The sequence below is a fragment of the Anser anser genome, assembly GCF_964211835.1.
Source record: "Anser anser genome assembly, chromosome: W".
In the NCBI taxonomy this organism is placed as follows: Eukaryota; Metazoa; Chordata; class Aves; order Anseriformes; family Anatidae; genus Anser; species Anser anser.
The window spans coordinates 14,893,386-14,921,191 of NC_139731.1; the positions used below are offsets into that span (position 1 = coordinate 14,893,386).

A 27,806-nucleotide genomic window follows, 5' to 3' on the forward strand; every position below is an offset into this window, starting at 1 on the left:
CCAAATCCCACGTCCAGGGGAGCGAGTCCAGGGGATGGGTATGAAGACGATGGGGGGACCGGAGCGCCTGTCGTACGAGGACAGGCTGAGAGAGCTGGGCCTGTTTAGCCTGGAAAAGAGAAGATTGAGGGGAGGCCTCATTAATGTGTGTAAATATCTGAGGGGAGTGTGTCGAGGGGATGGAGCCAGTCTCTTTTCAGTCGTACCCAGCGACAGGACAAGAGGCAACGGGCAGAAACTGAAGCCCACGAGGTTCTGGCTCAGTATGAGGGGGCATTTCTTTACGGCGAGGTGACAGAGCGTTGGGACAGGCTGCCCAGGGAGGTTGTGGGGTCTCCTTCTCTGGAGATACTCAAAATGTGCCTGGGCGCCATCCCGTGTAACATGCTGTGGGTGATCAGCATGGGGTTGGACTGGGGGATCTCCAGAGGCCCCTTCCCACCTCGGCCATTTGGCGATTTTCGGCCGAGCGGAGGCGGCCATGCCGTACCTCACGGGGGCTGCAGGAAAGCTGGGGAGGGACATTTTGTCAGGGGGGGCAGCGACAGGGCAAGGACTTTAAACTGGGAGAGGGCAGACGGAGACACTGGGAGGGAATTCTGAGGGCGGCTGCTCTGAGGAACCGTGGCTGCCCCGTCCCTGGCAGCGCCCCTGTGGCGGGGGGTGTCCCTGGGGGGGTGTCGCTGCGTGGTGACACTGACGGGTGGCACCGGGGGGTGTCACTGGGGGTATCACAGGGGGTATCACTGGGGGTGTCACTGGGGGGGTGTCGCTGTGTGGTGACACTGACGGGTGGCACTGGGGAGTGTCACTGGGGGTATGATGGGGGTGTCACTTGGGGTGTCATTGGGGGTGTCATTGGGGGTGTCACTGGGACTGTCACTGGGACTGTCACTGGGGGTGTCACTGGGGGTGTCACTGGGGGTATCACAGGGGGTGTCACAGGGGGTGTCACAGGGGGTGTCACTGGGGGGGTGTCACTGTGTGGTGACACTGACGGCTGGCACCGGGGGGTGTCACTGAGAGTATCACAGGGAGTATCACTGGGGGTGTCACTGGGGGGGTGTCGCTGTGTGGTGACAGTGACGGGTGGCACTGGGGGTGTCACTGGTGGTATCACAGGGGGTATCACTGGGGTATCACACGGGGTATCACACGGGGTATCACAGGGGGGTGTCACTGGGGTGTCACAGGGGGTGTCACAGGGGGTGTCACTGGGGGGCTGTCACTGGGGGGGTGTCGCTGTGTGGTGACACTGACGGGTGGCACTGGAGGGTGGCACTGGGGGTATCACTGGGGGTGTCACTGGGGGGATATCACAGGGGGTGTCACGGAGGGTGTCACTGGGGGGGTGTCGCTGTGTGGTGACACTGACGGGTGGCACCAGGGGATGTCACTGGGGGTGTCACTAGGGGTATCACAGGCGGTGTCACTGGGGGGATGTCGCTGTGTGGTGACACTGACAGGTGGCACTGGGGGGGTGGCACCGGGGGTATCACAGGGGGTATCACAGGGAGTGTCACTGGGGGTATCACAGGGGGTATCACAGGGGGTGTCACTAGGGGGGTGTCACTGTGTGGTGACACTGATGGTTGGCACTGCGGGGTGTCACTGGGGGTATCACTGGGGGTGTCACTGGGGGGATATCACAGGGGGTGTCACGGGGGGTGTCACTGGGGGGGTGTCGCTGTGTGGTGACACTGACGGGTGGCACCAGGGGATGTCACTGGGGGTGTCACTAGGGGTATCACAGGCGGTGTCACTGGGGGGATGTCGCTGTGTGGTGACACTGACAGGTGGCACTGGGGGGGTGGCACCGGGGGTATCACAGGGGGTATCACAGGGGGTGTCACGGGGGGTGTCACTGGGGGGGTGTCGCTGTGTGGTGACACTGATGGTTGGCACTGCGGGGTGTCACTGGGGGTATCACAGGGGGTGTCACTGGGGGGGTGTCGCTGCGTGCTGACACTGCCGGCCGGCACCGGGGGGTGGCCCCGGCTGCCCGTGAGGCCCCTCCCCGGCAGGTGGCCCCCGCGCGGCGGCTGAGGCCGGGGGTGACGTCAGCGGCGGGGGCGGGCGGCCGGTGCCGGTGCCGAGCCGAGCCGAGCCGGTAAGGGAGCAGCGAGCCCGCGGCTGCCGGGGGAGACGGGGGGGTGGGGGGGCGCCGGTGCTGCCCCTGCCCGCTGGCTGCGGGGGCCGTGGCGCCGTGGAGCCGCCGAGGCGGGCAGGGGGAGGCTCCGGTGGGAGCCCCGAGCGCAGCCTCCTCCTCCTCCTCCTCCTTCATCCTCCTCCTCCTCCTTCATCCTCCTCCTCCTTCATCCTCCTCCTCCTCCTCCTCCTCCCCGCGGCCGGAGCCTCCCGGTGCCATCCACCTCTGGCCCCTCGGCCTCGCTTGGGGCACCCCCCTGCCCGCTGCTGCCCCGAGGCGAGGCCCCCCCCCGGGGACGGAGGACACGAGCGAGGTTTGGGTCACCAGCGAGCTTTCCGCTTTCTTTGGGCGTCCGCCAGGTCGGAGGTGACGGGAGCCCCGTGGAGGACATCGCAGGAGCGGGGTCGCCGCCTGCATCCTCACCTCGCCCTCCGCGCAGAAGAGGAAAGGGTAAAGGGATGCGGTGATCCACGCGTGGTCGCTCCTGGGCTTGGAGGAACCGCCACCAGGAGCCTCCGACCCTGCCCAGGTAGGTGGCGGCAGCTCTGGGCCGCGAGGGCTCAGCCCTGACCGCGGTGGGGGCTGAAATCCCACCCGGGTGACCCCTGCTTGGAAAGGAGGACCCTGAACCAGCAGCGTCCTGGCCACCCGTGAGCTCTCCAGGTTCAAGGTTGGCTGCTTCACGCGGGTATCCTCTAGCTGCCTCCTCTTTAAACGTAAAACGTAGAAAGGAAGAACCGCACCCGGGTGCTGGAGTAGTGTACGGCCCTTTTTCTGCCTCCTGGGAGACTGGGCGATGCAAAACGGCCGGAATTGGTGTTACAATCCAAAATGAGCCCCGGGGTTTTCCAGGCGGCGTGAGGCAGTTCGCTTCCAGTCAGAGGTGTGTTGGTGGACGTGATTCATTTGTCCGCGGTTAAGCATCCGAACGTGTCTGGTCCGAGTTGTTCTCCACCGTGTGGAAGGACCAGGTACCTCCAGGACGGGATTAATTTCACCCCCAGGTGGTCCCCATCTTAGGGCAGGTGGATGCTGCTCAGGGGTGCCGGTTCGGACTCTGATATTCGTGTTTTAGGTGTCTGAACTGAAGTGAGCTGAATTTTGCACACCGCTTGCCAAACCTTGGTTTCTAGGCTTTTTGCCCCGATCTTTCCTTTTTTTTAACGTGACCCTGCTTGGGCTTTTATTCGAGGCATCCATCACGCTTCCCGAACTTCGCGTCCCCCAGGTGGGAGGCGTTGCAGAACTGCAGCCGCAGGGAAACGTTTGCGGCTCGTCCTCCTGCAGACACCAGAAGGCTGGGTTAAAACCCGCCTGTTAATTCGGTTCCGGTGGCTCTGAGCAACGGTGACCCCCTCCTTCCCCTGCTACCCTGCACCCGACGCCTAATTGCTCTCACTCCGGGGAGATGCTATCTCATTTCAAGGTCGAACTTTCGGCTCCCAGCCGTGGGATGTTGCCGTGCCCTTGTCGGAGAGGTGAGCAGTCCTTCCCCGTTCCCCGCGTGCGCCGATCGGATCGCCTCTCGACCTACTTCTCGGGAGGCCGAATTGCTTTGGCCGCTCTGACCTCGCGCTGAGAGGCTCCTGCTCCACCTCGGGAGGTTTTTGTGGCCGCGCGGGGAGTCTCTTTCCTCCTCCTAATGGGCATTTTTCCTGTCGCACCCTGAAGGACCCCCTCCTGCTCCACCTCTGCTGCGGTGGTGTATGAGAAGAGATGCCCCACGCCCGTCCCAAATCCTTTTCTGACTCGAGCAGCGATCCTTCTGAGGATCTCGTGCATTGCTTTGCCCCATGAAGAAGTGGTCTGTCGGACTGTGACCTCCACCAGGTGGTTTGGATCTGGCTCTGACTCTCAACAAACCATCCTTTAGTTTCTGTTTTCTGTCGCAAGTTTACATTTAACATAATCCCCAGAAAGAGCCCCAGGTGATACCGAGCAGTGACAAAGGTCCCCGAGGACCACGCTCGGGCGCTGCCTTCCCTCCCTGCTAACAACCAGGACGGGGGCTGTGGCACCGCACCTAATATTTGTGTGCTTAATGACACCCGATGCGAGGTTTACGATCCCAATGTTGTGTGCTTTGGGGGAAAAAAACCGCTGTATCAAGGCAGCTGCCCGTGTCCTGCGGCCCTGTTGCCTGTCAAAGGAAAAATAAGCCTTTTAAATAGACCCGGTTCTGGGAAACTGCTGGCCGGTTTGAATCATGCTGGATTTTAATCTCCAGCTCTTGTATTTACCTGAAGCCGCTGTTCTAGCTGGAACTGACCCTGAGGTTGTCTGCTGCTCCCGGCCGTCACCTTTCGTCCTTCCTGCGAGCACGGTGACCTCGCAACGTTCCCCTGCTCCTCACCTGCTGATTTTCAACGGCTTTATTTTAGCAGACGCTTGGCAGCTCGGGAAGCTCGGTCGTTTTAGGACGGGAGGTACGGGAGGCTATTGGGACAGCTCCTGCTTCGGGACAGCACAGCGCACAAGGTTAATTTTGAGTTTCCACCGCCCTCTTCGGTAGCTGTGCTACCCGTCCCCGTACGGGCGGCGCGCCGCCTCCTCCCAAACGCAGAGCAGCAATAGCTGTTGAACACGCTGCCGAGCATTTTAATATTTTTTTTTTTTATGCCATCACTTCCAGTTTTACTGATGGCATCTAACAGCTAGCTAATACCCTATTCCTGGCGTGCTTAAAAAGTGCCTGCCTTCCTAATTAATTCTGTTGGCCATTCAGAGGGAATGGATTCTTTTAGAGGTACTCATCAGTCATCAACCCTGTGGGTTTCTTTTCAGTGCCATTTCTTTTTTCCTCCTTCCCGTGGCTTTTAGAAAGGTCGGGTTTCTGCGCGTTTCCCCCATCTCATTTTTGCCAGAATGGTTTCTGCCTGCTGTAACTCTTGCTGCTTTTCCGTCTTTATGACTTCTGGGGTCTTCGGTAGACGCTTCAGGCAAGTCCTGATCTCCCCAGGATGCTGACAACTGCCTTCAGCTTTATAAAACTTGCACATGTAGATGCTGCTCTCGTTAGTTTGAGCCCGTGGCTCCCGTGATTAGCCCAGAAATTGGAAGAAGCTCTAACAGAAGGCGACTTTCATTAGAAACGGCAGCTCGGTGGCTTCCTCCCCGTCACGTAGGGCTGCTGCTGCGGGCAATTATACTCCAGAGGCGCCGTAAAACAGCCCGCCGTGGCCGTGCCGGTGGCTTTGCGTCCCAGAGATTTATCGGTGCCTTCACGGGCTTTGCTATCGATTATTCATTAGTTGTTTGCGTTGCGGTGGTTTGGTTTGCCTCTCCGGGTTTAGGTATGTGAGGAATAGCGGCGAAATCGGACGAGCGTAGCTGAGTAAGGAGACGAGAACGAAACTCAGTGCTTACGGCCTGGGACCACCCAGCAAACGGTCCCTGAGCGTCTTTGCCACCGCTGCAGAAGAAAATCGCCTACTTCGTGTGGTTTGAATGACTTCGGAGCATTTAAGCACCGGGTCACCTCTTTGTGCCACCTCACCTTCAACTTCGCCAGCCCGGAGGCTGTCTGGGAATCGGCTCATCGTTCCCGCAGCGCTGGGCAGCGTTGCTAAGCCTGCCTGCCTTTAAAAGCAGCCAGCGTGGTTGTGCCTGCGACGAGCAGCTCGCTTTCTAAATCGTGCTATTTCTATATCACACATCTCCGTAGGAAGCCGGCCAGCCCACGCGGCCGCAGCGCCCGAGGGCTGGACGCCGCGCTCGTCCTCGGGGGCGTCCTGGCGGGGAGGGAAGGAGCAGGAGACTGGAAAAAAGGAAAGACGAGCAAAAAGCTGGAGAGCAGCGACAGGAGAGTGCCCAGGTGCCGTCCGTGGGTCACTGGCAGGGATATTTGGGCATCTTTCTGGGCGCGCAGCCGCTCTGGGGCACGGAGCTTTTGCTGGGACGGGTAGGAGGACAGCCCTACTCTCATGCCAAGGGACGGGAGCCTTTCCAAGTCCCCGCAGTCCTGGCGGAGTGGCTCAGCTTCGTGTCGGGCCCACTCGGGATTCAGCCGAGAGCAAACCACCCCCACGCCGCTAACCACCAAGGGTCCATCTGTCCCCGCTGCTCCCGCTCTGTTTGCACAAACGCGTTCCGGGTTGCACCTGATTTTTACAGCTGGGTTAATTACCTGGTAACTGATAGGCCCGTAGCAATTAGCTACGTAAACCGAGAGAAAAAAGCCTGATCCCAGCTCGGGTTTCGGAGCTCTGGCTGCGGAGCACCCCCCCCCACCTCCCCCTGCACCTGCGTGTCCCCAGCCCCGAGTGCCATTCGCTGGGCAGGATGGTTACGGGGGAAAAAAGACGAAGAATCAGGCCGGATCTTGCTGGGCAGCAAGGTGAAACGTCACCGTGGAGGAGGAATGGCCTGGTGACTTGCTCCACGCTGTCCCCGAAGGAGCAGGGGGGCGCAGGATCCTTGGCACGCCACCAAACCAGCCTGGCTGTCGTGCCGCAGCGCGGCTTTTACCTGGTCCATTACCTCCTTCCACCCCACCCTGCGTAATTCGGGAAGATTGGAACCGCCAGAAAGTGGGCAAAGGGAAATTAAAGCCCGGCCTGCTGAGAGGAGGCAGGGCTGGGAATGCAAACGCAGAAACCGGTCCCGGCTTCAGATGACTTCAAGGACGGCGGGGAGGTGCTGGGGCTTCTCGGGCTCCGATTCAGCTGGGGCTGGTTCCAATTAAAATGAGATCAAGGAGAAAGGGGAAAAGGAAAAAAAGTAGTTTCTTTGCGTTCCTTGAGGCTACGGAGCAGCTGTCAGTAGTGCAGGTTGAAATGCTGGGACTGGGCGGGGTGGCTTTTACAAGCGCTGAATGTGACCCGGAGAGGGTTTCAGATAATTTCTCCAAGAATTATATTTCTGCTGGCTGGGAATTCTGGGTTTGCTTTTTTTTTTTTTTCCTCTTCCTCCTCTTTTTTTTTTTTCAGGTTATATCAACTTCGGAAAGCGTCTTCCCAGTACCCGAAATGAGCATTTAGCCTTTTCCGGACTTCAGCGAGATAAGTTTTAATGCCAAGCTGGAGTTTCACCTGCATGTTTCTCTTGTTCCCGCCTCTTCAGCACGGGGTTTTGCCCCACGTTAGCATCACGCCGCAGCATCTCCTGCGGGTTCCGCTAAATCCCAGCGGGTTCACCAAGCCCAGGTGCCCCAGGGAGTGATTTCCTCAGCGTGCTGATGCTGGTGGTGATGCACAAGCAAGATTGTTCAGGGTCCCAGTCAGGCTCGTAGAAAGGAGTTTGATCACAGCACTCGAAGCTGCTTATTATCCTCTGTGTCTGTACAGCACAAAGGCGATTCTGCATTCAAGAAAGGTTTCTGCGGTCTTTGTCTTCGTAAGTCATTAGAAATGCCCCAGTCCCTTGTGTTAGAAACACGGAGGGGGGGGAGAAAAATCTCTGAGCTTGAAAGCTAAATTGCTGTCTGCTCTTCAAATGGGCAGAGTGCAATTTGGAGGGAAAAAAAAAAAAAGAAAAGGAAGAAGTTTGAAGGAAACGTTGATTATCACGCTCGCAACGTCTTTGAGCACCTGCAAACGCCGTGCCTTTCGGCAGATCCCAGGTCTGCAAGTGAAAAGGGCTCTAGAAATACAATAATATTTTCTAGTAATGGATACCGAAGGGGGCAGGGGGGCAAGTTTTGAGACGTGAGCCCTAGAAAACACGAGGTAGCCAGGTTTTCTTGGCACGAGGCCTTTTGCACAACGGGCGTTTCCCCTGATCACTTTCTCGCTGCCCCATGTAGAGCATTTGGCTCTCATCCTGTCCAAAACCCCTTTGGGCACGAAGACCATCACCCTAAAAACCACCTTAGGGTGCAAGCGGCAGGACCCAGCGGCGGAGCAAACCCGGCGGAGCTGAGCCAAGGGGCTCCTGCTCTCTCCTGCACCCCTTTCTCCTAACGCGTGTGGTAACGAGTTCGCGATGAAACAGGACGGAGGCGGAGGAAGTTATTGCCGGTGACTTTCTCCAGCAGCATTGCAGATCTCGTTTCCCTTCTTCGCCGCAGCCCTGTTAAAAATTAAGGGTGAAAGCGGGAGGAACGGCGGAGAGCTTGCTATTTGAGGCTTAATTCATTTTGGCCTCGAGCGTTAGCTGGAGTTTGTGCAAACCGTTGGCGATGCAATTAGAGGGGCTTTTTAACGAGTTCTTTCTGGCCCTTTTATCGGGGTAGGGGCCATCCTACTGCTGGGCTGCGCGGGTTCTTAAAAGCCCTAAGTGGGTTTCACGTGCTGAGCAAAATGTCCGGGTGTCAGCCCCCCGAGGCGAAAACCTGAATCCGTTCTGGAAAAAAAGAGCAAAGGAGTTTTGGCAGCGCGGTGCCTGGCGCACTCGGAGTCGCCGGGTGTTCTGCGGGAATGAGCTCCAGGGACAAAAAAAAAAAAAGGGGACGAAACCACGGCGCTGAAGGAATGCGTGCTCAGGCTGCAGCTGAATCGCTTCCTTCTGCAACACGGCCGAGAGAAACCAGGGCCGAATCCGGCCAGCTTTTTTGTCTCCAGCATCCATTCATTCGGCTGCTGCTTGTGTTAGCGCACCTCTCGCTGCCTGCCATCTCTCTCCACCCAGGTTATTTCGGGGGAGGAACGCTTTCTAAAAATAACCGTCTGGTTTGATGGCTTTCTGGACTTATTCCTGCTTAGATTCTGCCCGGTTCATTGACGTTCCCTTAAAATAAAGCTAATCCACCTAATCTCATTATAGCAGTAGGTGATTATACCCAGAGCAAGCTTTAGCAGCGGCCCGGCCAAGCCTTTTGTTCCCCGTGTGTTATGTGGATGGCGAGAAGTCGCTGGGAGTGTGTTCTGTTTTCCCCCGGGCTATTTTAGGACCAGGACTTACAACATTATTTTATTTTTTTCTTCTTATAATTCTCTAGATCTCCAGCGCTGTTTTTGACGGTGCCGGTACATTTCTTCCGCTGCCGCTGGCTTTCAGCTCCGCCAGCTGCCAGCACCCCACGAAAACATACCGTGGTCTCCCGAAATGTTGAGATTGCAGGGTACAGCTGCAGGCGAGGGTCCCCAAACCGCTGGTGCGCGCGTACAGGAGAGGAACGGGGATCAGCGGGGTGGTTTCTGGGGCACGGTGCTCTGCCCCGGGTAGTTTTCCTACCCGCTGCACGTGCGTGCCTGCCTCCTCCGGGGCAAATTCCTGCTGCGGGCTCCTGGGCTGTAATGAAAAACCCCTGGGGCTATTCCTACCTTGTTGTTTTCTTTATTTTTTTATACCCTTCCCGCTTTTGCTTATCTTGGTTTGGCCCCGCCGGTGATAACGCAGGCAAAGTCCCGACCTGTGGCATCGCGGCGAGCGAAGGGCTCGTGGACGCAGCGTGGGTGCCCGCGGAGCGCGGTTTCTCTCCTCTCTCCCTTAGGAGCCCACAGATGCCAACCGAAAGGGCAAAGTGACCTGGCCCGCTTAGGTATCGTGTTTCTGCTCCGATTTATGGCTTCTCGAGACTTCTGAGTCATCGGCTCCGGTAATTGTTTTCTTTAGGTAACGGAAATAATCCCGCTGCCCTGAAATCGATGCGGCGTCAGCCGTTATAAGGCAGCGTGACGCGAAAACGGCGGCCAGCAGAGCTGAGGACGGAGCGGGGCGGAGGCTACAGGTGCAGCGAAAGGTACTGGCTATGACATTTGTCCGTCTGTCCATCTCCTGGGGGTATTTGGTGCAGGAAAGCTGCCAGGACCGATGCTTTAGGAGGGATGGAGTTGGGTTTTTCCCACACGGCGCTGCATGGGACGCACGTTTGCTGCAGGCTGATGGGGAGGGTGCCTCGGCCGCGCTAAGCCGGTGTTTGTTCGAGGCATTACCAGCTATTCCCCGGCTGGAAAGCGCAGCGCCCGGGGCGGTTTTGTGTGCTCGGACCCGCTGGGAAAGCCTTCCCTCACCTCTTGTCTGTGTTCAGCCACTCGAGGCCCCAGCCACGGCTGATTTACCAGCGCCCGGGTGTCAGCCGAGTGCCTTTTGTGCCCCGTTTAAAGTCTGCGCGAGCGTCAGCAAGTTCTGCACCGTGCTCTGTCCTCGTCGTCTGATTTCCAGGAGCGCGATTCGGCCTGGCCACGAGTGCCATAAAAACGCAAGGTCCTCTCCGGGAGGCTCGGGTGGCATAGGCGGCTTGGCAGCTCTGGGCGCCGCCGCGGGGCTTTCTTCTGTTAAGGCGGAGTGCCTGTAAAAACTGCGTGTGTGTCCTTGCCGTTTGAGCCAGGACTTCAGGCTCACCTTTGGGCTTTTTCCCTTTGGTTCTGCCTTCTCCCTCTAGCTTTTCCCGCAGGCACGTTGAGATTTCACCTCCTTTTGGGGGACGGATCCTGCGGCAGAGAGGTGCGGGGTTACTGGGTGCCTTCTGGTCACGGCTCTGCTCGTCTCCTCGCTTCTCACAGGGCCCAGCGGGTTTCCATTCGCATCCCGGCAGTAAAAGCATCTAAAAAATATTATTTCGGGGCTGAAAATAAGGGTATGGTCGACTCCTGAGCAGGTTACACGGCTCTTGGGTTGTCGGGGCGTGCTGGATCCCAAAGGGAAAGCAGTTTGCTCCGCGTCACCTTAGGTACCTGCTGCTTCAGTGGCTCTAGCAGAGCCGGAAGGACAAAACCCAGGCTCACAAACGCGGAGAGCACTCAGCCGTTCGAGTGCAACGGTCTCTGACTTGGTGCTGTAAGCAGCTCTGGCGTAAGAGGCTGATCCCGCACAGGGCAAGGAAGGACCCTGCTGGTGATAACCACAGAGGAGCTCACGACAAAAGTCCTCCGCTTCTGCAGCCGTTTTTGTCCGGCCCAAGTGCTGGCCGGCGTCTCTGGGCATGAGCTGGGGACATCTTCTGGGGCACGGGGACAAGATATCTCCGGTGGAGAGCCCAGCATCTTATTTTTCAGTCCCTGTTGTCAGCCGTGTTCATCACAAGGTTCGGGGGACGGGATTGGTGCTGCCTGCTGGTTTCCTGGGGAGATCCCATCCCCTAGATGAGGTCTCCCCCATGTGCTTTCTTCTCCCTGGGCACCTGGAAACCTCGCGTTCCTGGGAGGCGCGAGAGATCTCCAAGCAGAGACCCAGGCCCTGGAGCTGCAGGAGACAAAGAAGGGGGAAAGGACGGCTGAAAAGCTTTGGTTTAAGAGAGGGAGGGATGCCGGGGTGACGAGGGGGAGCGAAAAAACCGACTCACGCTGCGCTCCTGCAGCGGTACCCGAGAGGCAAACCAAGAAGCCGAGCGCAGCAGGGGCTGCACGGCTCTCCAGCCCCTGCCGGACCCGTCCTGCTTTGCAGCGCGGTGTTTAATCCCTGCTCCCATGGCTGTCGAGATGTAAAAACCCGCAGGCTGCGGCCCTTTACGTTACAAGGTTTTTCAGGCGAGAGCTGGCTGTTATCCTCCTTTAATTAGCACCCGTGGTGCTCCGTTAATAACAGCCCTCTCATTACAGCACTTGAGCTTTAACGAATTCCCCCTGCTAGAGAGGTAGGTGGGAGGTGGCAGCGTGGATGGGGATAAAGTTAGCCCTCAACCCAACCCTAAAACCATCACCCCTCTGTTTTGCAGTTTTCCAGCCCCCCCCCCAGCAAATCCTCCGCCAGGCGCCCGAGCCAAAAGGTTGGGGTGGCTCCGGCGGTGTAAATAAATCAGCTGCATTTGTTTCGTCGTGGTTTTATGCAGGGTTTCGTCTCGCTCTGATCCCGAGGCGGGGAAAAGCGGGCTTGCTGGTGACGGGGCTCGCCTGAAACTCTTGTTTTAGCTGCAGCCCTCCCCCCAAATCCATTTCTTGGTTGGAAATACGGGCAGATGTTTATTCCCCCGCTGCGGTTTCAGCTGCTTCTGCCGTGCCCCCGCTGTCTGCACGTGTCTGTGGGTACGGGACACGTTTTTTTTTGGTGTTTTCCATGCCCCCGATAAGATGTTCCCGGTACAAAAGTGCAGCTACTGTGCGCGCTCGTCAGCCAGAACAGGGCGCTTTCCTCCCTCCTGGTCTTACGCAGTGCATTTTCCCTTTCAGCGCTTCCAGCGCTTCGCTAATTATTAATAATTAAGCTGACAAGGCAAAACTTGGTTTCCTTCCACGCCGGGCACAACAAACTTCCCGGAGCGGCGGGGCAGGGACGGGGCGCAGAGGCCAACCCCGCGTGCACCAGATCTCCCTTTAGCGCTCAGAAATCTTTCCTCTCCGTCTCCTTGGTTGCTGCCGGAGGACGTCACGACACAGGGGTGACATTTTCCCCCTCGGATTTTACCGCCCAAGGCACCTCCGTGGCGCGGCGTTGCCCTCTTGGTGACAGCGGGGGCCGATTTAGCTGCACCCGAGAGCCGGCGGCGGGTAATTGCTGGCTTGAAGAGAGGCTGCAATTATTTTTTCCTTCCGAGCGGTGTTTGCCAAGCCGCCGGGTAACTCCTGGCAGACGCTTTCAGAGGGTATCCCCGCGCTGCCTCCTCTCGGAGCCGCGTGCCCCAGGTGTCTTTGTTTTAACCGCTCTCTTCTCCACCCCCCCTTCAGCCGCTCCACCCGGAGGGTTGCGCTCCCCTTCCTCCGCCAAGCCCGCGTTTAACGATCGGTGGCCGCGAAGGGAAGCGAAGCTCAACGTTCAATATTTTCCCTGTCGTTACTCTCGGTGATTTCTGCCGGAGGGCGAGGGAGCGGGAGGGCAGCGCGAGCCGGTGCTCGGGGAGCCCGCGCGGGGAGCGGGCAGGCCGTGAACCCGCCGGTGGGTTAATGGAGCGGCTCTGCTGATTAAGGGCTCGAACAAAGAGGCTTTAATCTGCCACGAAGAACACGGCGGGGACTAAATCCACTCCCTTCATTTATTTTTTTTAGCTGGGGCCGGCGCTCGGACCGGGTGCCAGCTCCTCGCTTTGCGGAGCTGCCGCCCTCGGTGCGGCAGGACGAGGGGCTGGGGCTGGGGGATTCGGGGCAGCCCCGTGGCATGGCCCCGGAGGGGAAAGGGGGTTAAAATTCACACGAGCTGGCAAGGAGATGGGGAGGGCTGGAAGCTTTTATGAGCTGAAAAATTGGCAATGAAAATCTAGAAAATCCTTTCCAGGGTAATAACACGACTGAAGGCTGTAGCAGGTGCCAGCACGTGGCATAAGGGCGCTGCTTCGGTTCCATATCCCTAAAAACCCACGAAGGTTGGGATCCCTCCTTTTCCCCTTGTTTCAAACCCCCCCTCCCACCCTTCGCCAGGCTTGCGAATGTGCTCTTGGTGGCTCGGGGAGGCGCAGCGTCTTGGTGCCGAGCGCGTCCTTATAAAAGATGCGGTGAGAAACGAAGCCAACGTTTATTTTCCCAGCAGATCTTCCCAGCCCCGTGTTTATGGCAGGAGCAGAGGGACCCCGGCACTGTCCCCAGGCGGCCCCGCGGAGCCGGGCACACCGAGCTGGGGACAACACGGGTCGCCCATCTTAATGAGCACGCCTCTCCTCCTCTCCGGGAACACGCCGTACCATTAGCATTTTTGCAGGGGAAGCGTTTTTAAGGCTCTTTGGGGCAGGGCTAGCAATTCTCCGAAGCGATTAGCCCAGCTGCACGGGAGAGCTGGCTGTGCAAAACTTCAAACTGAGCTCCGACGCTGACATCCCAGCTGCAAAATCCTTTTTTTTAATGTTTTAGCAGCGTTTTGCACGCCCGCCGTCCTGCCCGGGCTGCCCATCAGCGCAGCCAGCCCTCGCCAAGGCAGGAAATTGTTCGTAAGCCAAAATTTGCGTTCATTCCGGCTGAAGAAACCCGAGGCGCTCCGCTCCGGGCTGCTTAGCAGGACGGGCTCGTAGCACCCGCGTGCTGCTGACGTGCTTCTCCCGTGGGTTGGGTAAGCAGGTTCGTGCTGAACGGGCAGCTGCAGCCAGCAGCCCGCCGTCGGACCTTCGCCGGCTGCGAACTGCTTTGTAAAATTTTCAGGCACGAAAATAGAGAAACCAGGGGAAAGGAAGAGCCGAGTGCTAGCAGTTCTCCGCGCATTTCAAACCGAAAAGGAAAAATTAACCGTCTGAAAAAATGCCGGGAGGGATGCGTACGTGTGGAGGGCGTCACTAATGAATTTCCTAAAGGTCACAAGCTCGTGCTTGACCTTCAGGAGGAAGGCGTTTGTGCAGGAAGGACGGGTTCGGCGGTGTTATCGAGCGAATCAATCTCTTCTTTTCTTGCAGGAGCAGGGCTGAGAGCTGCTGCGGGACAGGCGGGCTGCCCAGCGCAGGGGACGACTCCGCCGGTTCACGTCCTTGCTGGCCCTAAAGGTGGGACGACAAAAGACGCACGAGGAGAAGGTGCTGGAAATGCAAACGTGGAAACGTACGGCACCGAGCGCAGCTGATAAAGAGTGAGTTTCGGGCCGAAAACCATTTGCTTCCATCAAGATCTGTACCCGCCGCGGGGGAAAATGGGGTCCGCACGTAGGGATCGAGGAGCGGCAACGCTTTGCTGACCGCCGAGGAGCACAGCCAGCGCCTGGATGCACTTCGCTGGGCGGAGAAGCGCTCTCCAGACCCGCGGGCAGGAGGAAGGCTGCGGGGGAGCGGAGGGGCCATGGGACTGCGCTGGGCTCTGCCCCGCCGCGGGGACATCGGCGCCGGCTGCGTGGCTGGGCGCCTGCCCCGGGACTGAAGCACCGGGGACGTCGGGCAGCGCGCCTGCCTGCTCCACCAGCCCCACGCTTCGGCACGGCCAACGAGGCTTTGGTGAAGGAAAAGAGGAAAGAGGCTGAAAAATGTAGCACTGCTGCTCTCGTATTAACATGAAAAATAACCCTTCTGTGTTCTGGTAGAGGTATCTTCGCGGCGTTTGAAACGTCCGTGCGGTCTCCTCCGCGCCTGGATTTTTCACCCGCTCCGAAACGTTTTGTGTGTGTGTGTGCGCGCTCACATCTTTTCCTGCTGCGTTTGCACGTCGTCGTGAAGTCATGGGCTCGCCGCGAGAGCCCCCCCCAAGCATCTGCGAGTCATGATGGCGCGCTTTCTTCCAAAACGTGTCCGTAATCTGGGAGTCCTTCGACTCTCCCGTTTTTCCGAGTGACCGAGAGGAACAAGCCAAAAGAGGACGGAGCCCGCGATGGCCGAGAAGTGCGACTGCATCGCCAGCGTGTACGGCTACGACCTGGGCTGCCGCTTCGTTAACTTCCGTCCCTTGGGCTTCGGGGCCAACGGGCTGGTGCTGTCGGCCCTCGACAGCAAGAGCTGCCGCAAAGTGGCGGTGAAGAAGATCACCATCAGCGACGCGCGGAGCATGAAGCACGCCTTCCGGGAGGTCAAGATCATCCGCAGGCTGGAGCACGACAACATCGTCAAGGTGTACGAGGTGCTGGGGCCGAAGGGGACCAACCTGCGCGGGGACTTCTTCAAGTTCAACGTGGTGTACATCGTCCAGGAGTACATGGAGACGGACCTGGCTCGCCTGCTGGAGCAGGGGAAGCTCGCCGAGGAGCACGCCAAGCTCTTCATGTACCAGCTCCTCCGGGGGCTCAAGTACATCCACTCGGCCAACGTGCTCCACCGAGACCTCAAGCCGGCCAATATTTTCATCAGCACGGAGGACCTGGTGTTGAAGATCGGCGATTTTGGGCTCGCCAGGATTGTGGATCAGCATTACTGCCATAAGGTAGGTGTTGAGAAATCACCGCGCTCCTTTCCGTTCCGGTGAGTTTCCGGTTTGATGTCCTGCTGCTTGCGTTCCTTCCGCTGCTTCTTTTATAAAACGTGAGCTGCCGTTTATCCCCGCAAGAGAAGCGCACGAAAGGGCACGTGTCTCATTAGCAGGCGTTGTGTTGGTGTTTATCCTCACATCTGCGCCGAGTGCCCCTGGTTTCTCACTTGCAGGGCTGGAGAACTTGGGGTACAGTACAGAGCTGCCTTCCGAGCGGCTCCAAGTGCTTGGTTTTGGTCCCTAGTGGCACGTTTTTCTTTTCCCGAGGTCAACTCAAGATGAGTCCGTGTAAAAAATGGTTTTATTATCATTTATTTAAAGCGCTTCTCATGCGTTGGCCGGATTTCAAGGCCTGTCCATCTCTTACTAGCAACAAACCAGCGAGGAGATGCTCGCCAACCGCCGTCAACGTACACTTGAATTCGAGCAGTGCGTGCCAAAGAGCAGGAATTGAGCGGGACCAGCCAACGTTTTTTTTAGCAAATGAGCCAACAACTCCGCTCCTGCGTGCGATTCGGGATTGTCCTGCTCCTGATCGCCTGCTCAGCTCCTTCCTACCTGCCCGGACGGGAGGGATGTGCGTGGGGCAGACGGCGCCCCGCGTCTCGGGGATTTCATCGGGCAGGGCAGGTGAGAGGAGCCCTACATGGTGCAGGGGCTCATATTTATGAGCTCCTTGATCTGTTTGTGTTTGGCGTGCTGGCCTCTTGCAGAAGGCGTAAGCAAGAGGGACGAGCCCAGGGCATCTCTGCATGAAGCTACTGAGCCTCCATCCTTCTGCTGCCAGGCGGCGTTGGCCAGGGCAGAGGTCCTTGTGCCCTGAATTCTGGTGGTGCTAGCACAGAGGTGCCCAAAAGCAAATTAAAACCCCCTCCCAGCTCCCTGGGTAAGTAACTGCTGGACAGATCCAGTAGATCCAAGCCTCTGCTGGCTGTGTACAACTCCAGCGTAATATTTTGCCTTTCTGGCAAGGAAGCGTCATCTTACTTGAAGAGCATGGATTATTTTTTTTTCCGTATGACCCGTTGTATCTGGAATATGCATGGGCTGACGTCTGAGGTCTGCTAATAAGACAAATTGCAGGTTGGGTGCTGCCGCTTGTCTGAAAGGTTAGAGCTCTTCTGACTCCAATCCCAAACCCTGGCAACCATCCTGCTAAGTGTTAAAATGGCAAAAAATAACCCCAGCAGATTGTGAGCAGGGTTCGAAACAGCTTAAAGAGCCACCTAAATAATGGTCCTTCCCTGGCATCGAGTCTTGTTTACGTGACGGCCGATTAATTAGGATAATTGGGTAGGACGGGGAGAGCTCTCCAGCTCTGGAAGGTGCGCTGGGAGTAGTGGCACGGAGCAGCTCCAGCCCAGAGCAGCCTCGCCTGCAGGAATGATGGGGCAGGAAGAACGGGAGAACGGGGAGAAAGCAAAATAGGCTTTAGAAATTGGGATAAATGCCAATAAATGTCTAGACTGACTCTAAAAGCGATGGATATTTCAGAGGAGAGAATCGGCCCTGGGCTTGCCCTGGGTGCAGTGCCTGGGGTGGCACAGGACCCTCTCCTCCTCCTTGCCTACTTGCACCTTTACTTACAGCTTCCATTTGCACAAATCCCACAGGAGGGAGGGTGCAGCACCCTTTTTGGGGCAAGATCTCGTGATTTCCAGAACGTCTTTAAACCTCAGAAGTCCTCCCTTTGTTTGGGGCTCGCTGACGAGTGCGCTGCCATAGCTCCCAGCTCACCCGGCGAAACGCTGAAGCCCCCCCGGCGGACGGATCACCATGAGGAGATCTCCGCAGGAAGATCCCCTTTCCTCTGCTGAAGCACAGCCTAGCCCAGGTTCGTCAGACAAACGCGTTCTGTGACCCAAAAAGGATGAGAATGCATGTCACATTTTCAGAGCCAGGCACAGTGACATTTTTATTACGCTTCGTGCTCTGCCAGGAACGCTGCTCCTGCAAACCAGGCTCGTTTTCCAGCCCCTGCTAGAGCTCTCCTAACTGCCTTTTAAAGATAAATTTAAAAGAATAAAATGCTCTGAAGAGGAACCAGCCTGCTGTTGCATCAGGATTATTCTGACAGCCCTTATTTGTTTCTATTTTGAGCCCCCCCCTTTGGCACTGCAGCCGGGAACCATTCCAGCTCCGCCAGCAGTCAGAGGCAGAAATCACGTCCTCGAGGGAAGGACCTACGAGCTGGCACTGGGTGCTGCCCAGTTCCCAGTTTGGGGGCACCGGGTACTCACTGTCGCAGCTTTTTGAGTGCAGAAAAGCTGGATTTTGGTGTGCAGCACGCTTGGATGCTCAGGAGAGGTGCTGAGGGGCTGCATGGCTTGCAGGATCTGAGCCAGATCCTGAATCTCGGTGTTTCTCCAGAAGAGGCAAGCCCTTGGTCTCTCCTGCATTAATTTTTCTTTGCTTTTCGGTTTCCCTGCTGTGATATTTGGTAGAACTTGATGCCAATCCTACCCACAGCAGGTTTATCCCTTTTTTAGGTTGCCTGAGCGGTTCTTACACAAGCCTTAGGAACGGAAACAGGAAAACGATACTTGAAAATTACAAAAAAATAGCATGGGAGCAAGCCTTGGACTTTTTTGCAATCCGTAACAGACGCCTGGGGAAGAAAAGGTTTGGCTCGTTGCAACGCAGGGGGTGTTTGCAGTGTATCTCCCATGCGTTTTGCACGGCGCACGCTCCCCCTGAGCCCTCACATCGCTTGGTGACGCCACGCTCCCCTGGCGGCTCGGTTTGGTGTGTTCGTATCACGAGGCTATGGAGAACAGAAAGCCTAACTGCCCCGAACCACCATCCCCGAAGTTTATTTTCTTAGGATTTTCCAACAAATACCCGTGTCCCCATTGTTGTGAATAACTGCAGGAGCTGAAAAGCAGCAGTCTGATCTGATAACGCCTTGGGGTCTTTGTGCCGGTTCCGATTCAGCAGCATTAGCAAGAACGTAACGGCATTAAACGAGCCGGCGGCGTAAATTCTTGGCTAATCAGTCTCAATTACAACTCATCTTAAGAAGACAAAAATTAAAATGTTCCCTTTTAAAGCAAACCCTTTTGATTCGAACAAAAATCTGCGCTGGGGGGGGAACCGAGGCGTTACAAACCCCTTATCCTCCGTGGTAGCAAACCGCTCTTGCATTTACGCTGAAAATAGTTTAGACCGTATCGATTGGGGTGGAGTTTTTGACTATATTTTTGGTAGGAACCCTTTTCTCGCTCCCGTTGCGTTTTGACACTCTCCAGTGGTTTCACGGCATTTAAGTGCAATTCAACGTGGTCGCTTCTTTTTACGCTGATTATTCTAGTGTGTTTCAATCCACATTTTTAAGTAGTATATTGAACGTAGAGATGTGTAGAAATATCCCAACGTTACCCTGACGAAATTAAGTTTGACGTTCGACCTCAGCATGCGTTCGGAGCCTCAGTGATGCCTCTCCTCATTTTCCAGTGTTGTGGATGGATCTCCTCTTTTATAAACGTTTTCCTGAGCTGCAGGAGCGCACGGTGTCTGGGTACAAATCCTTGCCTGGGTATTTTTCCGGACTGTCCAGTGGCACGTGCCTCCCAGCTGACTTGGTACGTTTATTCTTTTATGTTCCTTTATCCCTACGGCATTGCTTGCCCCCGGAGCACTTTGGCTGCAGGGATGCTGCAGCGGAGACCCGTCGCTTTCCCAGCTCCCACCTGCCAAACACGGAGCAAGTACGAAATCGTCTTCCAAATGAAATTTGTAATTGATTGGAGAGTGAGCGCGCGCAAGGCTGGAGTAAATTACGGAACTGGGAAGATGCGATTAGGTTACAAGAGGCGATCTTCAAGGTAGAGAACGGGATTTAATCTAAGGGACTGTGCTCTCTGCCAGCAGCACAGGATTAAATGCCTCCCCTCGGTTTCAGCCGGAGACGCCGAGCGCTTGGCGCTTGAATTAAAGCTCTGGGCTGCCTTCGGGATCCAGAGGGCTGCGGTCCAAGCGGTCAGCGGTTGGCCGTACGGTGCTGCCAAGGGCATCGCCTTTAAAACCCGTCCTGGGATCCCAAAGCAAACGTCACCACAGTCCAAAATCTGCTGTCCCCAACAGCTCTGGGGGTCCGCGGGGCACAGCCGCTTGTGCCACAGATAACGAGGATTTGCTCTGCCACTATTAATTAGGAAACATCAGCCGTTTAGCAGCTTCGGCGTTAAGTCGAGCTGCAGCTTCGCTCGCGCTTGGAAGGTGACGGTGGGTGTTCGTACACAAATTTTCCTAATAAGCAAAGGGGAGGAGGTGGCCAGGGCTGCTTCGGCGCGCCCATGCAATTCCCTGCATCCATCCCAAAGCCCCGTTGAGGACTCGATGCAGCGTTTGGCATTTGTTCGTGTCGACAAGCAACACCTCCGGCACAGATCTGGGGTGAAATCACCCGTTTCTGGCAGTTTGCTGCAAGCTGGCTGGGTTCGGGCGCTGTGCGCTCAGCGCCTCGGTCTTCCAGCGGTCGTGTTTTCGCACCCAGCCTGTTGGGGTGTTCCTAGCTTTCTTCCTTCACTTAGATAAAACATCACCTCCTTTGAAGAAGGCCTCATTTCGAGGTGACGTTTTGGAAATGCAGGCACTGGGCTTACGTGCACTGAGCTGACAACGGCTTCCTTCACGTGCCGCAGCAGAGTTCCAGTTGGGTTAAGCGCTCAGAAATTGCCAAACCTCAAAAATACCTTGAATTATTGAACGGGGATGCCTACACGTCGCTTTCACCGGTGTCCCTGTCTCTGCTCTTCCAGGGTTACCTTTCGGAAGGCTTGGTAACCAAGTGGTACCGCTCCCCTCGCCTGCTCCTCTCGCCAAACAACTACACCAAAGCCATCGACATGTGGGCGGCCGGCTGCATCCTGGCGGAGATGCTGACGGGAAGGATGCTCTTCGCTGGTAAGTTCCCATTGATTCATTTATTTTTTCTCCCTTTCTCCTTGCTCGTTATCCAATTCAAAGGCTTTAGAGCGGGGCAGAGTGAATTCTTCCGTCCTTGCCGGCAATCGTTGTGAAATCTGTGGTAAAAAGCAAAAATGAATTAGTCTCAAACCCACCTGTAATATGAAATATCCACGGTTAATTGTATTTGCCGTGAGCAGTTCCCAGGCTGCGGAGATAAGGATGTACCCTAGAACGCTGTGCCTTTGCTGCCACCTGGGCTCATCCCATTAACGTCCCGTTAATGAGCAAATCTTTATTTGACAGAGCTCCAAAAAGGCTGCTGTAGGGAGCTGAGCCTGGTGCCAAGCTGGGTGCGGGATCACTCGTTCAGGAATGAAGCAGCCACTCGAAAAGGGGAGCTGGTAGCTCACACAAAGTCAGAAAGCACCAGTAATGATTTTTATGCTGGAGAAACTGTTAATTGTGCGTGAGTCAGCCGCACAACTTAAATTACAGCTCCCTCCAGTGCTTTGCTGCTGCTCATCCGAAAGCGTTGCCGGTGGAGGAAGGAGAAAACGGAAAGTCCTCTCGTTGCTTAATGACGATACGGGGTGTGGTAATGACCAGCCCCGCTAAAGTCCACGTTGGCTTGGGGACAGGTTCGTTGCCACATCCTGGCAGAGTTGAGGTGACAGTAGCTGGAAATGCATTGAACTGGACCTTGGTGGAGTGACAAAGCCGTGATAGATGGAGACCCTTTCCTTGACCGTGACATTTGGATATCTCGTTGCCCATGGGATGTGTTTGGAACCCCTCGTAGACCCATGGGAAGCTCTGATTTGGGGAGAGAATGGCTAGTCCTGGCTCTTAATGGCTAGTCCTGGCTCTTAATGGCTAGTCCTGGCTCTAACGACAGAATATTTATAACGGGCATTTCTAGCAGACAGAAAGTCGATAGCACGACTTGGTATTTATGCCAGGCAGCTCCTCGGTACACGTAAGAAGCTGGAAATCATCGGCAGAGCTCTCGGTCAAATTCAATAGTGCGCTGAAGAATAGGATTAGCGTTCATTAATTAGGCGGTTGGCTCTGCGACGCTCCCCGGGATGCGTCGTTCCTCTCTTATGGGAGCCAGCCCTGAGCTGGGGCTTAGGAATATGTGGGTAAATACGCCCTCAAGGAAAAGGGTTGAAACCCCAGATGTCAATAAGTCTGCCAAAAACTCATGTAGGTGCAGTCATCACAGCCCAAAAGCTCTCTGCCTCTTTTTCTCCGGGATTTTGGGAGCTCGCTGGAGCTGTCCAGGTAAGCTGAGGCCAGCCGGGCCGCGCGTGCGTCTCAGCTCCCTGCCTTTCTCTGCCCACTCAGGCGGTCACGAGCTGGAGCAGATGCAGCTGATTCTGGAGACGATCCCCGTCATCCATGAGGAGGACAAAGAGGAGCTGCTCAAGGTGATGCCCAGCTTCATCAACAGCACCTGGGAAGTGAGGAAGCCGCTGCGCAAGCTGCTCCCCGAGGTGGACAGCGAAGGTACCGTGGCGCGCGCCGCTTTGGCAGCGCCTCCTCCTCGGGCTTAATCTAAGCGACGAAATAATTCGGTGGGAGACAACTGGATATTGGTTAACACTTAAGCACCGAGGCAATAGGTATGGCCCTTCCTTTGTGCTGAGTGATTTTGCTCCTAAAGCGTCTTTGGCACAGAGAAACATTCCAGTTCCTCCGATTACGATCTTCATAGGGACATTTCTGAAGGTACAGTGCAAAAAAAACTCATTTGTAGTTACCTTAACTGGACTTTAGGGGACTCTTCCATGCACCAAGACCTCAACGAATTGGAAAGACATCTTCAATGGCAGGATTTGATCTTTTTCACGTAGCCTACATAAAAGGAACCGTCAAAAAAAAAAATCCCAACAAATTATGTATTTAGGTTTAATTCTAGTCGCTTTTGTTGCACTGAATTTCTGCTTTCATCATAGTAGAGACTTCGCTCTCCACGGTCTTTTCGAAATCATTTTAGACACTCAAAATTTCCGAAATACTAATATGCAAAATAATTTAATAGAGTTTGTCATGCCAAGGACTTAGTCGCATAACCCTGAAGCAGGCAGGACAAATGTGCCCGTGTTAGACTTCTGACAGGTCTTGACCTTTAATTCCTGCCTTACTTCGAGCGGATTTGGTGTGGGGAATTCACGAAGCCGTTCCTGGAAAGAAAGCTAGCGGTGCTTTTGAGGGATGAGTGAGTTTGTTTCTCTGTGTGACTTGCAGCTATCGATTTCCTGGAGAAAATACTGACATTTAACCCCATGGATCGATTAACGGCCGAGATGGGGCTGCAGCATCCTTACATGAGCCCCTATTCCTGCCCTGAGGACGAACCGGTGTCTCAGCATCCGTTCCGGATTGAGGATGAGATTGATGATATCTTACTGATGGAAGCCAACCAGAGCCAGATGTCTAACTGGGACAGGTACAGTGCCTGGGGCCGGTCTAGAGACCGGATATTCACTGGGATTTTTTAGGCAAAACTTGACTGGCGAGTCTCTGAGCATTGATTTGGTTCGGTAGTATGTGCCCTGGACCCACAAAGGGTACTTGTTTTGCCTTTTTTTATGCCATATTGTAATTCTAAGTCAAGCTGGCACCTAGCTGAAGTCAACAAGAGTTTTGTCATTGATGTCCGTAGGGAGGAGATGCTGAATCTGCATCTTCAAGTTACTGAGAATTTTTCTGCTCTCAGTTTTATTATCAGCATATACCGTTATCATTTGAGTTGCACCTGTTTAAATGACACTGGGGTTCTTCCCTCTGTCCTCTGTCCCTGTAATACCCACTATAAAATCATGTAATTCTTGGACCTTTCAGGGACAAGATTTGGAACTCTATTTATCGCTTTTCAAGGTGCATAAGCCCTAGAGTCCACGTAGATGGGGTCTGTTAAAACATATTTTTATTGTGCTTTAAATGGTTTACTGAAAGCTGTACGTGAAGGTTAGGGCAGACTTGTCCTGTCCTAGATGAATACCCCAGTTAAAAGGCCCTTCCCGGTACCGGTGCAGCTAGCGCAAAACAGGTAGCCAAGAATTATCGATGTTCACCTTCCCGTAGAGCTCCTTCCAGCTGAGCAGGATGAGCTGCTGCTCTCTGCGTAGCAATTAAATCTCCGGGCCTTGTTAACCCACTATATTTCACCAGCACTGAAGAAATAATCTGAAGAAACCCCTCGCATTCCTTCCTGTTAGTCTCTTTTCCTGCGTGAACAAGTATCGGGGTAGCAGCTGGGGCGGATTAAATAAATAATTAAATAAAAAAAGGAAGCCTGGCAGCTTTCCTCAGCATGTCTTCAGTGTGTCCGCACATCGCCCTGACGCCTGCCAGCCAGAGGCACCGGAGCAGCAGAACAGTTGCTCAAGGTCACCTTGTCACCCGCGTGCCTCCTTGCTTTTGGCTTTCCCGGTGTGACACAGCAAGCTGTGACCTGGGCTTCGTCCTCCCACCCAGCTGGGGACGTTCTGCAGCGCGAGCCGAGCGTTTTAGGAACAGAATGGAGGGATGATGAGCAGCTGAACGAAGGGACAGCTTGGTTCTCAGAATATTCCCGCTTCTGGTCCTGTCCACGCAGGCAGGGCAAGGCTCAGACTCCCGATAAATTGCTCAGCCATCCTCTTTTAGCACACAAGAAGGTCTCTGATGTTAATAAGACCTGTCTAACAGCAGCGTGTCTTTCCCAGGTATCACGTCAGCCTCTCCTCTGATTTGGACTGGAGGCACGATAAATACCACGACATGGATGAGGTTCAGCGGGACCCGCGGGCGGGGTCGGAATCCATCGCTGAGGAAGCACAAGTCGATCCGCGGAAATATTCACAGAGCAGCTCGGAGAGGTTCTTGGAGCTATCTCACTCCTCGATGGACCGCGTATTTGACGCCGACTGCGGGAAATCCTGTGATTACAAAGTGGGGTCACCTTCTTACTTGGACAAGTTGCTGTGGAGAGACAATAAGCCCCACCACTACTCGGAGCCCAAGCTGATTTTAGATTTATCCCACTGGAAAAGAGCAACCATAGCACCCGAAACCGAGCTGTCTCTGGAAGAAGAACCATCCAACCTCTTTCTGGAGATTGCTCAGTGGGTGAAGAGCACGCAGGTGGGTCTCGAGTGTCCCAGTACTCTTCCGGAGATTCAGGAGCGGAGCCTGCCATCTCCTCCTCACCACCTCCGCCAGGAAACCAAGGAGGTGAACACCGAAACAGACCCCGAGTTTAACTTGGACGTCTTCATCTCCAGGGCGCTGAAACTTTGCACAAAACCCGAGGATCTTCCAGACAACAAGCTCAATGACATCAACGGGGCCTGCATATCCGAGCACCCCAGCGAGATTGTACAAACCGAGGTGTACCAGAAGGAGCGATGGTGAGGTACCCCAGCCTGGAAAACCCCGCTGTACCTCCCCGTTCCTCTCCGATAGCGTGGCCGACGCCGCGGGCTGAGCGGCTTCTGTCTGTCGTTGAGCATCCCTTTTTTACGCTGTTCTGAATGCCTTTTTCTGAAAAGGCAAGCACAAACCACGTGGCCCTTTTGATGCCTTAGAAATGCATTTAAGGGAATCAAGAGGTGTGAACGGAATCTCGAGTTTCTTCCACTGCCTTAACAAGCTTGCCTTGCAATCTCTGGGACCTGTTTGAAACTTAAATGTACGGCGGAGAGATGACGGTACGTGCTAAGTTTGCAAACAGAGGTCAAATCAACTTCTTCTCCTTTCTTTTTCCATAGCATCTTAAAATGACGGGGACAAAATCAGCATTTTCTTACGGTCACATCCTCTCCTGGTTTGACGGGTTCCAAACATGCCAAACTTTGAGCTCCTCCGAGGCCCCTGCGTGAGTACAATCGGTGCGGAGAGAGCCGCGATGCCAGGGAGTAGCCGCGGTCGGTCGGCGGAGAGGCTGTGAGGGTGCAGCTAGAGGCAGAGTTTGGCCAGCAGGCAGAAAATAACTCCTCAAGAATGTCGATGGTGAAAGAATTTGACCGCTTGGGTTTTGTTTTGTTTTGTTTTTTCTTTTCCCGATTGGAAGATAATTTTTTTTTTCTGAGCACATTCTCCTCGTTTGGTTTCTCCACGCGTACGTTTTTCCTTTCCGTTGTACCGGGTGGTTCTGAACTCTTTCGGAGACCCCATCCGATGTATTTCACGCAACAACCTGGTGCTGTGAGTCCTGTCTCAGGCAGCTGCCCAGCCGACCAGCGCGTTCTGGCAGCGAGGGCTGGACAGGAGCAGAGAGGTGGCGATGGGAGCGGGATGCTCCCTCTGCCACCACCACCTGTACAGACTCAGCAAGGGCATATAACCTTTGCCAAAAAAAGACAAAAAAAAGGAATGAGAGTTCCACTACTTACCTTCTGACAAAGCAGCTGTGAAGCAAATCATACTTAGGATTTGTGCATCGCTTTAAGCAGCTAGAGCACCGAGTGTACTAAATATCATCATGCCTTTGCCTGACAGAAACGTGTGCTTGTTGGCTAACATCTGAAGAAAACCAGCAGGAACCTCAGGTGGGTTAAAGAGTCACTTAGCCAAGTGAGTCGGATGCTTTTTGTGCTACCCGTGAGGGAGGAAGGTCTCCATACTTTGGTTCCCGTGGCGTTAGTTTCCTGACTGGCCAAGGTCACGTATAAAAAAAATTTACATTTCTCCAAGGCATTTTGCTTTCAGCTTCTCTGGAACACGCTGGCGTCAGCAGGCAAACAAGCGCGATTTGTAAATAGACGCGAACACAAACTGATCTACCGTAACTTCTGTCCTCATCCACACTTACGAGCACCTTAATAATGAATCAGCTAACAAGAGTTTGTATATGGAAGAAATGTTCTATACTTATATTTGACCAAACTCGGCAGTTTTTTAAAGTTGAAAACCTGTAAATAGCGTTGTAGAAGCCAGTCTCCGTTTGCGCCGCCGTCGTGGCACTGTGCTTCCCGGCACGGTGGCTCTACTTTCGTTTGTAAAAGAGAAACTACTGTACCTAGTAACTCCAAGGTCCGTATTTAACTATTGTCCCCGTACGAATTATTTCTACCCTTTTAACAAGCGAACTACTAAATGTTCTGAGATGTGAAGAAAACTCGTGCGAGACTTGGGGGAAAGACTAACAGCAGCGCTTACTGTATTAACCCTGGTTTCTGTTCTTGGGGGGGAATTAGGGGCAGGTTTAGCTGTAGGAGAGCTTGTGCTAGGCTTTGGAAAGCCAGAAAGCTTGTTCTTATCGTGAAACCCTCTCCTTACGCTGTCTGGAAATGCTGCTGCCCCAGCAAAATGGTAGCCCGGGTGAGATGGGCTGGAAGTCCTGGGGCGGGAGGCAAAGCGACCGGACTCCGGTCTCCGGAGGTGCCCCGCGGAGCTTCAGGCTGCTGCCCTGAAAGAGGAAACGAGGGAGAGGCAGAGGGCTCAGTTTGCAGTGCGTGACACGATTTATATACCTCAACTAAAGCTCAGCACTTTCACTGGTGGGGGGGCAGCTCTGGGATGAAGGAGCGGCCCCTGCCCGCGCCAGCCGCCTGTGCCGACCCCGCCGGGAGCACCCAGCCCCTCGCGGGAGATGCGCAGCGCCGCAGCCACAGATGTCAGCCCCAAACCAGAGGTCGGTGGAGTTTAGACCTACAGGACGAGGTCAGCGATGCTCAGAACTCTCTACCGGCGGGTTCAGCAGACGCTCGCTGACGCACCGGCCCATGAAATCCCCAGGGATCAAACCACGTCAGTATTTTGTCCCCGTGGGCATCCGTCGTCAGCCCTCCGAAACGAGAAGCCATGTTCCACGCAGGTCGTTGCATTCGGGCCGGATGCCTCCACCAGAAGTGCGCGGGACTCTTATTTATTACGGCCGTGAAAGGAACAGGTTTGAAAATTGTCTTCTGAGGAGCCATTATTTAACGTCCCAAACCGTCGGCGTCACGTGCCGGGAAGGGGGGAGGACGGGGGGGTGGCGTTAATTTGTTACTTGAGCGTGCTCGGCCGATCACAAGCCAGATTTGTTTCTCATCTACGACAATAAAATTTAAGGCCTGAGCCTTCCCTGCTTGCCGGCGTGCCCTTATTTTGCTTGCTGTGAGAGCTGCGCCGCAGAGGAGGTGGGGAGCCTCCTGAAC

At 55.2% G+C, this 27,806-nt stretch overlaps 1 protein-coding gene across 3 annotated transcripts; it reads left to right on the forward strand.

The window, feature by feature from the left end:
• The first annotated feature begins 2,085 nt into the window (after positions 1-2,085).
• LOC310888635 (mitogen-activated protein kinase 4-like) lies at positions 2,086-27,731 on the forward strand. 3 transcript variants are annotated; one of them, XM_083815536.1, is made up of 9 exons: positions 2,155-2,678; positions 9,644-9,770; positions 10,059-13,947; positions 14,277-15,720; positions 20,526-20,670; positions 22,024-22,185; positions 22,927-23,128; positions 24,390-25,073; positions 25,434-27,731. In XM_083815536.1, exons 4-9 carry the CDS (start codon positions 15,175-15,177, stop codon positions 25,444-25,446), a joined length of 1,752 nt encoding a protein of 583 aa, XP_083671662.1. In that variant the 5' UTR covers positions 2,155-2,678; positions 9,644-9,770; positions 10,059-13,947; positions 14,277-15,174; the 3' UTR covers positions 25,447-27,731. The 3 variants fall into 3 exon arrangements, with proteins under 3 accessions (XP_083671661.1, XP_083671662.1, XP_083671663.1); XM_083815535.1 differs by lacking the exons at positions 9,644-9,770; positions 10,059-13,947 and adding an exon at positions 2,086-2,110 and having other exon boundaries at positions 2,509-2,678; XM_083815537.1 differs by lacking the exon at positions 10,059-13,947.
• Positions 27,732-27,806: the final 75 nt, after the last annotated feature.